A 13,477-nucleotide genomic window follows, 5' to 3' on the forward strand; every position below is an offset into this window, starting at 1 on the left:
TGGAAGTTATTATCAAAACACTGCTGAATTTCCAAACACCTCCGCTGGCAACTCACTTGGTTGGACTTCCCTTTCCGTTGCCTTTGTCATCCGTCAGTTCTTCCTGGGAACTGTTCTCGTTCTCGTTTTCAAAATCCAAAGCCCGCTTTACCTTGCCCACCGCACTGTCACCGATCGTCCCATTCGGTGTGACTGCGCCGTTTGGGAAGTGTATCCCTTGCCTCTGTAGTTTATCGATAAACTTGGAATCTCCGGCGAAACTGTCAGCTCGGGCCAACATGCGAGGACTTAAATCGCACGAACTTGCCGCTGACGGGGCTTTGAAGGACGATTGCTTTTCTTTCGGGCTGTTCTTCAAGTGGTGTCCCGCTTCGCCGCTGATGAGCAAACCGGCACTGGACAGGACATCCGACGATTCTTGATGAGCTGCGGACTGCCGTACGATGGCACCCAACCGTCCGCGGAGCTTATCGAAGGCCGCAAAATCGATGGTGGAGGTGGACTGATGTTCCGCCTGGGATATTCCCGAATCCAGACTGGTTCGGGATGTTCCATCGACGGACTCCAAGGTGCTGAGGTTGTTCTCTTGCGATACGGAGAGTCTCCGACGGGCGGCAAACTTCTTACCGGCCCGTTTGAAGTGGGCAGCGCCCATTACGATGTTACGAAGACGATTCCAGCGCATCTGGCTGGAAAGGATGGAATCCGAAGGCCACTGAGCTTCCAGTACGCACCGGTTGTAAAATCCGTAGGTAAGCGCGTTCGGTTGAATCCCCGAGCGCTTCATCAGGTAGTGAAGCCGAACGGCCAGGACAGGCAGGTTGTGCATTCCGCATAGCTGCATCATTATACGGTAGCAAACTTCGTCGCACTGGATCTTTAGTTTGCTTGCTTTGCCAAGCAGATCGTAGGCCGCCTTCAGGATGGCGTGTTCCCGACCAGCGTTTTCGGAAATCAAACTGGGCAGGACGATGAAATAGATCGAATAGCAGGCCGCCAGAAGGTGCTTGGCCCAGAGTTCTGGATTGCCCTGGTTCTTGCGGGCAAGCTTCTGGGCCGTTTTAATCTCATGCTTCGTGCGACGGGCCATCGGCGAACCGGGCGCCAAACTGTTGTGATGCTGAAGCGCATTAACTAGCATGCTCCGTCGGGACTGTTTCAACAAAATCGGATTCAGAATGAACGAGCTGTAGCAGAAGCTTTGATCCTGCAGCCCCGGTTGGCATTCCGGAGGCAGTATCACTTTGGTTCGCTCACTGCCGTGACCGCAGTCCCATTCGATCAGTTTCACTTCTGTGGGAGTATCTTCGTAGGTGCTAACCTTCTCGGCGCACTCGTCAAAGAACGCCAAATTGTGATCGCCATCGGACACAAAGGAACGTTCTTCGATGAACTTGATGAACATCTGCGTCTTCATGAGCATCTGAAAGAATTTGTGGTGAGCCTTGTCCCGCGACCTCAGAAAGGCATTCAACTGAAACAGTGCGTCCGGGTCGGTGGCACCACACGTCGGTGCCTTCGAAATCGGTACCAAATAATCTCTGTAACCCTTCATAATCGATGCCATGAACTGGAGGAACGCTTCCTGTATTCGCTGTTCGAGGTTCTGCTCGCGTTTTTTCTTCTTGAAGTCCCGATCTAGACTGTTGGACGATTCGTTTCCACCGGTTTGATTGAGTTCGTCCAAGTTCCGCAGGGTCTGCTTCAGGATGCGAGCCGCCCGCTTTGGGAGCAGCTTGGTATTGAGATGCTTCTGCGATTCGCACAAACCGATTGTGTTCGTATCCAGATCGACGCAGGTCACATCGCTCGGAGGTTCGTACAGGTCGAAAAACCTCGAATCCACTCCAATAAGGTAGGGAAGCGGAGCGTGCAGGACCTCTGCCAAGCCCAGAGGACACAGCGGAATGTAGGGACACTGCCATTTGAAGGGAAAGAGGAAGGAAGAGACGGCTTCGGCGACCGCCGTCAGGGTGGCAGGTCGCAACGAGTGGATGAGGATTTTTTGCTCGGTCATCACCAGGAGCAGCACGTGGAGACAGTTTTCCGGGCCCAGGTTGGAGAGTAGTTGGCGGAATCCGGCACCGCTTCGGGGCAGAGGCGAATCCTCCGGAAGAGTGAGCAGGATTCGATCGTTGTTAATGTTGGAAAGCTGCAGCATGATGCTTGGAGATGGGAATGGCACTTCGTCGAGCAGGTGGGTGATGTAGCGCTCGATTGGAACCGGAAGTGGTTCGTTGTAGATGGAGATTTGCTGAAAGGGAAAAATCTTTCAAGTATGCTTCTTTGACTGGGATAAAAAGGATGACCTACGTGCAAAAATTGGAGCCATTTTTCGAAGGTATCTCCAAAGGGCCACCTGGACAGCAGACAGATGGATTTGTTCACATGCAGAGAATAGGTCTTGTGCGAGTCCGGACTCCACTCGAGAAGCTCTCGCTGCTGGTCGTTGAGTAGTTTTTCACTGCGAGGAATACATACGTTAGAGGAAACTCAATTCTTGAGTAACAAACCTGGAATACTTACTCGAAATCTTCGTAGAACGTTAAGGCAGAACCGTACACCTTGTAGGTTCCATCGTTGACGGTTAGCACAAATGTGCTAAATATAGGCTGTATTGGTTTCCGCTTCAGCTGTAACAAAAGCATAAGCGAATCAAATATAGAGTTTCGCACGAACAACGGCACAACATACCTTCCCATCGCCACCGGGCACATGGGGCCATGCTTCCAAGGTCGTCCCCATCGGCAGGCAAAACAGTGGCACACTGGGACACAGATTCAGCGGAAAGTCGTTGTGATCGACCGTAGGATAGCGATGCATAATCTCCGGCTGGTAGCTGATCAGCTTCGGACGGTTCATGGACTTTTTGTAGCACAGGTACACGTCGCTGCCCATGATGCCCTTGTTGAGCGTTTTGTGAATCATGCAGAAGGCATGCGGTGGCTTCTCTCCCTTCGAGGGGATCACCACGCACAGATCGGTTACAACCAGCTCGTTGCAGGGCATGTCATTCTTGGCTCTCCGAAACGTGAGAAACGTCTTGGCGGATGAATTGTTCACATTGGCCAACCGGTCACCCGGGGTATTGTAGACGATTTCCGCATCGGACATGATCCGCTCGGCGCCCTCGTACATGACGCCGATATCGACCAGCGGCGGTTTGTCCTTCCCCCGGCGGTAGTATATGAAACAGGCCGTGGTTCGCACGGAACCATAGTTGAGATCTGCCAGCAGACTGGACGGTGTGTTTTCCAGCACTTCGTAGTCTGCGGGAATTTTTTCCCCGAGCGAGGGGAAGAAGACGCCGATGTCGGTGATCGGATCGATCGTGACGGCCGACCGGAGGTGGGACGAATCGCTGAAGATGTTCTCCTTCAGTAGCTTCGGGTTCTCCGGCATGCCGGCCACCACGAAGTAATCCGCCACCCGCCGCTCGTCCATCGTGGGTGCGGTTGTCTGCGAAGCAGGGCAAGAGAATGGTTGACAGGTTAGTTGAATGTGGGGTAAAATAGGAAATATCGAAAGTTATGTTCTAATGTCTAAATTATGTGAATTATTCAGTTCAGTCCCTATGCGACACTACGAGTGCTGTTTTATCAACTGGACATCTTGACATTCAAGTATTTGGTAAATGTCACCAACTGCGTCCATTAAGCCGTCGAGTTTGCTCTGGATATCAGAGCTCCGTGGTGAAACTCATCTGATATCAAAAAAAAAATAGATACTATCTTCAACTCAACCCCGTGTTACCATCCCACACGTGAGCCCAGATACGTAAAAATCACGTTTCTAATAGTCTTCCTCATCTCTGTCGATTGATGGCATAATTAGCGTTTGCCGTCTCAACAACTTGTGCACTTACATTCCATGCCAGAGCAGCGGCAGTAGTAAGTACCTTCACAAGATTGAATTCCTCCAACCTTAATCACCGGCAATCGCTGTCGTGTAATGATTTTTGCCTCTATCCGAGGCAAACGACACGACCGTTTCAAGATAATTAATGCTGTGTGTGTGTGTGTGTGTGTGTGTGGTGCAATTTGTCAACTACTATTCCGATGATTGAGAGATAGATACACGCAAAACAAATGGCATGAACATCAACTGCAAGGGTCGATTTCTTACATCCTCTGCATATTTTCTTGTAACAAGCAAGCAAGCAAGTTTTTTTTCAGAATTAAATTCGCATAGCATAAAAATTACAAAATTATTACATTTCTCGGTTGGGTGTAGACACTCGAGTAGGCGCAGTAGTATACCGAATAAGTGCACTTCAGCTGATCCAGCGAGTTCGAGGTAGGTTTCTTTTCTCGTTTATCCAACAGGCCCTACCACAGAGAAGCAGATGGCAAGCAGATCAGACATATTCATTATTCGTCACAATTGAGGCCACTAGCCACCGACTGGGATGCTTCGGACGGACTCCCGGTGCATGCATAAATAACCAATCTTGGCTCTGCGTCTGCAGTTGCAGTACATTGTCGCCGTTGTCGTAAAAAGATGCCGATGCAAATAATTCCCGGCAAAAACTGACCGAAGAAAGTGTCGTCCAGTGGATGCACTAAATTGGATTGCATTTTAATACATTTCCATTTGGTTGTGCAGAATGGGTGGAGCAACCTACCCGATCCATTTTCGTTCACCCTTGGGTCAGTTGATTTGCTTGTGCTTGTTTTTCTTCTTCTGATGAGCATTGCAGTCATTGTTCGGATCTGAATTTCTTTCTCGAGTGTGGCGTAGGATGGAGGTTGAGAGTACAGAGATGATTGCAGACTGGAGAATGCAGAGTGTAAGTGGGCAATAAATAAGCTAAGGAGTTGTTATTGTAGTGAACTGCATGAGTTTAAAAGTTGTTTTGTATAGCAAATTTACAGTAATCTAAGGTTAATTGGTTATTTGATTTGATGCATTGCTTGAATTTTCATTTAATTCTTTTGAGAAAGGTTGTGAACATTGTTTTGCCAGGTCTTCTATTTTGGACAATAACATTTTTTCTTACCCTAAAGACGGAGACGAGACTCCGTAGCAGTGTCTGTTTTTATCATTTACCATCACACGCTTCAACCCAGTGTAGATGAATAGCGTTTGCTTTGATAATATTCTCTGTAACGTACGATGGAAATGAACGAATACGCGCTTGTTGATATTCACCAGTGCTTGATTATCCAACTCAAAATTGTTAAAATGAGAATGAGGATCGAGCACGTAAGAGAAGGAGAAAAGCAAAATAATCAAATTCAATTTGAGCAAAATGATTATTTTGAGTATTGTCGACCCCACAGCCTAAAACCTCGATACTATCATCAATTCAGTATGAGGCAATCCCCTTTATTCTGCGCAGCGAGTGAAGTGAGGTGACTTTCCGTGCAAATCGAATGGAGAGTCACCACCAGTGTTGGGAAAATATCAGACAATAAAATCTCACCAACAATAAAAATCACGCTTGATTTTCGTAGACAAAAATCAATAAGCAAACAGTAATATCGCAGCTCGGAATATCAAGTTAACCAACTTTAACTATATGTTTTGTATTACTTCTGCGTGAAGTCAACGATTTTGCATAGTTGAAGATGCTAATTTCAAATAACAGACTAAAATGGTAATTTTTATACGATGATAGTTCCGTTAGAGTACGGCAGTGTGAAAATTGTATATAGAGAGTAGGAAGCGAACAAGGCCAACTTTGAGGAAGGTACGAATCGGGTTGATCATTTCCCTGGATTTTCTCGATAATTTTTCAGACTGCAGTGGTATGTAAACCACACTTCTGCAATATCCACGAGCAACATCCTTTCACCACCGATGAAATTACATGCCACAGGAGCAGCATTTCGTTTGTCCACAATTAGATTTGTCAAACGAGCGATTTGAACTTTCAAACGGGCGATCAGATCTGTCAAACGAGGTTAGACGCAAACCATGGCAATATAAATTATACGTGGGTTCGTGTCCTTGCTCATGATATGACGCGATCGGATGAGTAGATGGCGGAAGTGTTTAACGTATTTTAAAAATTGAAAGATACGATAGCATGAGCATGCGCATGATTGACCGCCCACGGTTGCTACTCTGTTATTGCCAGACCAGCTGTAATTACACAGAGAACCAATAGACGCTGCTTGGGACTAGCAATCATCCTCAATGTGTAAAAACTGGTGATCTCAAACTAGGCAATACCAGCGCCGGCTGCGCCCGAACACAGGTCAAGAAAGGAAGGGGTAGGAATGTGTTGACGTGACACTCGCTTTGATGGAAGAACACCTCTGCACTTCCACGAGGAATCACTGGGATATTGGGTAATAGGGTTGGGTTTGCAGCAGGCTTCGTTTTGGTAAACGATAAGCTGAATTGATGTCCTAACCATCATATAACGCGAAGGAGCTTGGAATTGAACCCACGGTCTTCTGCTCAGTAAGCAAAAACGTTTGCCACTAGGCAGACGAGCTCCTTTTTAATTATTGACGAATCTTGAATGTGGATGGGCTTGAGATTAGACTCATGACGTTCTGCTCAGTAAGCAAAAACGGTTGCTCTAAGGCCACCGAGTCTCTCATATCACATTATAGCGTTACTCATGTTTGTATAACTATTCAAACCCGGCACTGACGGCACTGAAAAGTTTTACAAAATACACGTTTAACAAGCGATCTTACCATACATTTTTAATATGAAAGGACCTGGGACCGTGTTTTTCTGCTCAGTAAGCAAGCCACTACCACCGACGATCTTTGAAATCCTAAAACTAAAAGCTACGAAAGAGTACTTAGGCCTTCATTAAGATCCACTTTTACGCGACGTTCAATGTTTCGATTTCCTCTTTACGCATGGTTCAGGCAATCATAACAAGCTATGACCGATGTAACGATTGTTTAGGACCTGGTTAAACAAGCTATTAATATGAAATTTCGTTCTCGAATTTCACTTGGCATGTAATGAACAACAGAAATACGCGATAATTCATATTTTCAGCGGTTGGTGGTTAATTTTAAATATACTAACGGTACTGCCTATGACTACGACGGCGATTACAACAGCGACTACGACGGCGCCTACGACAACGACAACATGGAATTTGTAATTTACCATTTGTCTAGGATAAACACCTTTGCCCGGCACTTCCACTGGTTCTTCATGTCCGCTATCTGTCACTGTTTGCAAAATATCTGATAGCAATTACCTTTGTTGTAATACTTCCTGTATTGCCATGATCATCTGGGAGGAGGGTCGCATCTAGTGCTTTCCTCAGGAACCGTTCACGGCCACCAGCTACCGCCCGTCCAGTCTTGGGCGTATCCAGCGAGAGCCACCTGAAAGGACTAACAAATGCAATAGTCTTATTCCGTGCCTTATGGCAACTTGATGATTCTATTGCGCTCATCTTCTGGCACCACCCAGGGGAGACTTGGTCCTGTACCCAATGCTTAACTTATCTCCATTCCACTCAGCTACTCGCAATTGCTTGTGATATAGTGGGCGGAATATTATTATATGAGACAATTGAATGCAGACGTCTTTCCAAATTTGGAAGATCGACAGGTAATCGGTGAGTTACCACGATAGTTGCTATTCAACAACTCTACGCCTGCGATGAGAATTTCCCACTGCAGACGCCAACGAAATGACGTCATCGAGCTATCGATCAACTACCCTGGTTATCGCCTGGTACCTTATAGCACGATGCTAGGAGGCGAACCGGAAGAATCGATGAGCTACCTCCCCCTTTAAAAATTGAAAGATACGATATCCGACTATGTTCGTTTGAAAAATATTCCTCTTCAAAAAATCTAAAAAAACATTTAATAAATTTTTAATTTTTTTTCTAAGTCCATGTAAACAAACCACTGCCAGATGTCAAAATAAGTGAGGTTAACCCGACGGTGCAGCTCCCTATATAGACGAGTGCACGGATGGATTTGAGTTCACTGACTCGCCCTAGGGCCCTGTTTACTAAAAATGAACACATGAATAATACTCGCGTAACATTTGAACCGGGCCTATCAACTTTTGTACACAAAACCTGTTAAGCCCTTTTCGCGCGAACCGAATACGCCCACGCAAACTAACAACACCATCGGGTATGGGGAAATTCTTCCCTTCCCAATAGTGCTATTGGTTGGCGTGGGCGTACTTCGGTTCTCGTGAAAAGGACCTAGCAAATTATTTACAAAAGTTGATGCTTTCGACTGTTGATTTTCAAATTAAAACTATTGAAAAAGTGGTATATGTCTAGCATTGTCAAAAAGCTTCGAAATAACTAACAAATCCACCAATTACGTACATGCATGTGCTGCTTCCCCAACACAGTCATCAGAGAATAGAATGGTTCCTAGATGAAACAAGGCGAAGTGACATTCGCCTCCGATCTAGGATTGAGCGATCTTCAGAGGAAGATCGATCTTGATGGATCGATCTTATATTTAGCTCTAGAATCGATCCACTGATTACATCGGTACCAAAGAATCGATCTTTTGATTTTTTAATAAGCTTGTTTACGTTGGTACCCCAAGAAATTATTTCCTTTATAATATTCATATAAATGTTATCGTTTTAAATGATATAACAAAAATAACATATTTTATTTTTATGTTCTCGGCTTGAACAAAAGGTTTTATAGTATATAAAAAGAAGTACTTAAGAAATACTGTAGATGGGGCAACAAAACACATTGAAACCTTAAGAAAAAATCTGAATTATTGCAAACAGTACTGAACTAATCGAAATTAAATGTAGTACGATAATATAATGTATGGAATCGAACGAAATTTCATAATCCAACAAACAATCAACAACTGGTACTTGCCAAAACTCGAAACTGATTAATCATTAATGATTCAAAACCACCCAAAAATGGTTAAAATATTTATTCTTCATTATGAGTAGTTCCGTTTTTCTCGAAAATGTTTCAACTAGACTTACTGATGAATCATTCTATTTCTCTGTGTAGACAAAATGTGACGGCAAGGAGCAATGAGCACAGGAGGGAGGTAGCGCAAACCTTCAAATGTTGCTGTATTCTTAAATATCAGAAACGCAATAGTATCATCTATTTTTTTAGAAGATCGAAAAGATCTAAAGAAACGATGTATTTTTTGATCTTTCCGTGGACAAAGAATCGATCCGAAAAATCGGAAATCGGGATGAAAAAATCGATCTTCCAAAGATCGATCCAAGATCGCCCAATCCTACTCCGATCTTCGGGCGTGTACGAATAGGGAGGATGCAATTGCGGAACATTTTGTTGCCAATTCAGAACCACACGCTCCCAACGACCACACGAAATACTCTCCATTTTTTTCCTTGGATTTGTTTTCCGTGCTGAGTACTGGACCCTACCTATCGACCCATCAACTTATGAACCGCGAACCAACGGCTTTACTTTCCTTCCCCGAAGGAAGGCGTGATCAGAGATGTTATGGCTCAGAACTTCCCAGCAGCGCCGACTGGGATTGAACCCAGGCCTGCTGGGATGCTTACTACTACACCACGGGCGCCGCTGCTCTCCAGAGTTTGAATCTTGTAACCTAACTTGGAAGCAGGGAATACTCTACATAAATTCTATTCTAACTCTTTCCTGAAATGAACTTGGTTTTGTTGCGTTGGTGATAAGTTTTAACCTCCGAAACCGCAAAGAGTGCGTCCCTGTCGCTTCAGAGCGCAGAAGACATCCATGGCCGTGACGGTTTTGCGCTTGGCGTGTTCAGTATAGGTGACGGCATCACGGATCATCTTTTTTAGGAACACCTTTAGCACACCTCGGGTTTCCTCGTAGATCAGACCGAAGACACGCTTGACACCACAACGTCGAGCCAGACGAAGGATGGCAGGCCCTGGATGTTATCACGCAGAACTTCCGATGACGCTTGGCGCCTTCTTTACCAAGACCTTTGCTTGTCCACTCATTGATGCTTGTTGTTTCTCGTTGAACGGGTGAATCGAAACTAAGCCAAAAGCGTAGTTAGCAACCTGTTGTATAGACAACCAGCTCTGCCGGTATCATATTTTCTCGCTTCCCATTGGCTATATACTGTCAACAATGCGGTCGTGCCTTGTACACCACCCTCCAACTTTTTTTTAGTACATCATCATTTTTGTAATTTCGGATCTTAATACGAGGTGTTCCATGACCAGTTTTGGTTTTGTTTTGATTTGCCAATTTAGGACATTCAAACCGATGTTTTTTTTAATAGGATAACCGCACCAGTATTGGCCATGCTCCTATTTTGGCCACCTTTTGACGATATTTCACGTTGTTCACAATTTTGAGATGTTCAGTTGCGTTCAGTTTGTTGGTACAAATCATATTCATCGGTGTACATAAACATTTTGACCACAAAATGCACGAAAATTGAAATTTAATCGGTTTTCTGAGGTCTGGTTAAAATAGGAACGTATGGTCAATACTGGTGTACTTCCCTTATACAATTTCCTAGGTGTCCGACATTCTATTAGTTTTAAACAGAAAGAGATCAGTCCTACAGCCATCGAGTTCAATGATATGATTAATTCGTACCCCTCAAATATATGCCAATATTAACAATAACAATTAAGAATAACAAGCAAGTACGAGTAGGAAGAACGGAACACGAAATCAAAAAAGGAAAATCAGAAAATAGCATCAGACAGTAATTCATTCGTACACGGTAAGAAAAATACCTACTTTTGACTAGTTTGTCTCCTTTTCTCCTTCTATGTTGTCAAAAACGGAAGAACAAAACCACCCAACAGGGATAGTAAAGCGTGGGAACCCAACGTTGAGCATAATCATATTTACCTACTTTTGGGTACAACTAACTTCCCAAGTAACCAACAAACCCGCTAATCTCCCTTTTTGCAATATAAGGCTGATGTACGACTGATATAAAGTTCGAAAACCCTATATTTACCCTATATCGCAAAAAGGGCGATTATCGGGTAGTTAGCGGGCTTGGTGGTTACTTGGGTTACTTTTGGGTAGAATGCTATTGGAAAATGCCATACGAATTCCACACAAGCAAATGAAAACTATGAAGTAATGAAATTGGGTTGTTAGCGGAATGCTAAATAAAACAGCAAAAAAGGTTATCTTCCATTTAATTCCACTTAATTAATTTTGGTATTAGTGGGAATGACACTGATGAAGACTGCACATTGTAGTCGAAATACGTATCTGTCATGGATACCAAAATTAATTAAGTGGAATTAAATGGAAGATAACCTTTTTTGCTGTTTTAAATGAAAACTACTTTGACCCGCTTTACCTACTTTTTGGTGCCGAGATGAGTGAAAAGAACTTACTTTTGGGTTCTTTTTTCTTACCGTATACGTTGGATTGGAGCTGCAAAACATATCGCGTTCGATCAAACTGACTTACTACACGGAAAACAAAACATAGGTTTTGAAAATTTTTCAAGATTTCTAAGACTGTTTCCCATGGTGAATTTTCACTTAAATTTGACAGATGTAAACTTTTCAAATAAACTAGAAATACTCAGAGGGAGAGATGGGCGGAGAAAACTAAATACAATTCGGTAGCAGGGATTTGTACCTAAATTATCTTGCAACCCTTGCTAGAAGATAGCATTTCACATGACTTTAATTTTTAAATCGCAATATTTTGCACATGTCTTTTTTTTTCCTCTGTTCGGGACCTAACACTACTGCGACCAGTAAATTGATTTATTGTAGTATATCCCGTGTCCTTAGTTTAGTGCATGTCGTATTGGCAAATCAAAGTTGGCACTCGTGGATAATAGACGAACTATGAAAGTGATGATGGTTTCAACATTTTTCACGGAGAGGTATTCGAGTGCAATCTTAAAATGCTTTTATTTTGTAAATGGAGCATTTTATTTAAATCTGGTTACTGCTACAGTGGTAGAAATGCTGAAATCTATGTATACACCTAAAAATCTGAAAATAAATTATTTTTTCTATATTAGGGTTAACTACCCCATTTACGGCCTATTAAGCACAACCCGCACTTAGCCTTTCTCAATCTAGCGCAGTATAGCACCAAACGGAATGTTATTATCACTGATGGCTTTAACATTTATTTACCTTTCCGTATGTACCGTAATATTTGATGAAGATAAACCAATCGTTGAGATATTGTAAAAAGTCTAACACTGCTTCTTGACGCCAAACTCGGCCTACGGATTCTAAACTCGGCCTAACGCATTGAAACACCAGTGAAACACCAATGAATTCACTTCGGTCTATCGGATGAAGATAAAAATTGATTCGGTCGAAGCGCTTGTTTTGGTTTTTAGGAATAATGGGTGCAAACCTTCATATCACGCGTTCTCATTGACTTTGTTTGGAAGCTTATTAACTAAAGTATCGTACCAAACGCATAGTTGACATGTTAACTCTGAAATCATGGATTTATTTGAAGTTTTCTGCTCGATAGGCCCAAAATGGGCGATTAGGCCGAAGTAGTTCTCTACCCTATATATCTATTGTGTAGTCCTTAAGTTTTCTACTAACGTAGCATCAACCAGATTTAAATAAAATGCTCCATTTGCAAATTATTAGCATTTTAAAATTGAACTCGTATACCTCACCGTGTAAAATTTTGAAACCATCATCACTTTCATAGTTCTTCTATTCTCCACAAGTACCAACTTTGATTTGCCAATTACCAACAATCAATACGAAACTAACGATTTTAAATTGGCTCACCACTTTAGTAGCCTATTGGTCCCAAGCAAACGATTAACGTACCCTATTCTAGTTGAAATTCTATTACTACACTATGTTTGTTTTGATTCGCTATGAAAGTTTGACAGATAACATCAGGGGTGTGTGGATTCATGCAGAACATGCAGGGGTGAGTGAAATAGCTTGGGACTGCTTGGGACCGTTGTTCTGGTACTGAGTGAGCCAAAAATAATAATGATTTTCTTCGGGACCCAGTGGTCTTAGAGTTACCTCTATGGTATTACTCCATCACTATTGAGAAATGATGAAGTATTCGATTTTTTTACAGTTGCCACTCTTGCATTTATCGCAAGGATCCGACTCTAATTGAAAGGTCCCGCTATTTATACCCTTCGGAGTGTTGAAACACCCTCCAACGGCGCGCCCCTTTGTCAGTCAAAATTGGATTCCTTAGCAACAAAATTAAGGTATGACACCGATAATGACCATGCATCAGAACCCTAAACTTAACCACTTCAAACTAGGGAACAACGAATAGAAGATTAGGAATCACATAGATGAAGACAACTAACTCATTTTTTTCCTTGTTTCAAGATCATCCTCGGTAGACAAAGCCGAGTCTTGTCACTATCAAATAAGGTAAAATATAAAATAAAAATAATAATAAAAATAAAAAGTAACAAGGACTAAGATGTGTTCCTTGGATTACTAAAAAATCCTGTTCCCCTAGTTTGAAGTAGTCAGGACTAGGAATCGGTGGTAGATCTTACATCCCGTAACGTACCACGAAAAGGTGATCTACCCACGTTACGGGGCAATGCACATGTCTTGGTGCCAT

At 43.2% G+C, this 13,477-nt stretch overlaps 1 protein-coding gene across 3 annotated transcripts in view; it reads right to left on the reverse strand.

Annotated features, from left to right (window-relative positions):
* The window catches only part of Crag (DENN domain-containing protein Crag), a 74,535-nt gene that overhangs the window by 4,080 nt on the left and 56,978 nt on the right, over positions 1–13,477 (reverse strand). For all 3 annotated transcript variants that reach the window (XM_065227370.1, XM_065227371.1, XM_065227369.1), the window contains 4 exons: positions 2,695–3,459; positions 2,527–2,633; positions 2,314–2,464; positions 57–2,254 (listed from right to left, as the gene is read on the reverse strand). In XM_065227370.1, coding sequence (XP_065083442.1) covers positions 57–2,254; positions 2,314–2,464; positions 2,527–2,633; positions 2,695–3,444 — 3,206 coding nt within the window. In that variant the 5' untranslated portion in view covers positions 3,445–3,459. The remainder of the gene's footprint in view (positions 1–56; positions 2,255–2,313; positions 2,465–2,526; positions 2,634–2,694; positions 3,460–13,477) is intronic.

The sequence above is a fragment of the Ochlerotatus camptorhynchus genome, unplaced genomic scaffold, assembly GCF_037179485.1.
Source record: "Ochlerotatus camptorhynchus isolate MF236.1 unplaced genomic scaffold, CSIRO-AGI_Acam_v1.1 ptg000270l, whole genome shotgun sequence".
Classification (NCBI taxonomy): Eukaryota; Metazoa; Arthropoda; class Insecta; order Diptera; family Culicidae; genus Ochlerotatus; species Ochlerotatus camptorhynchus.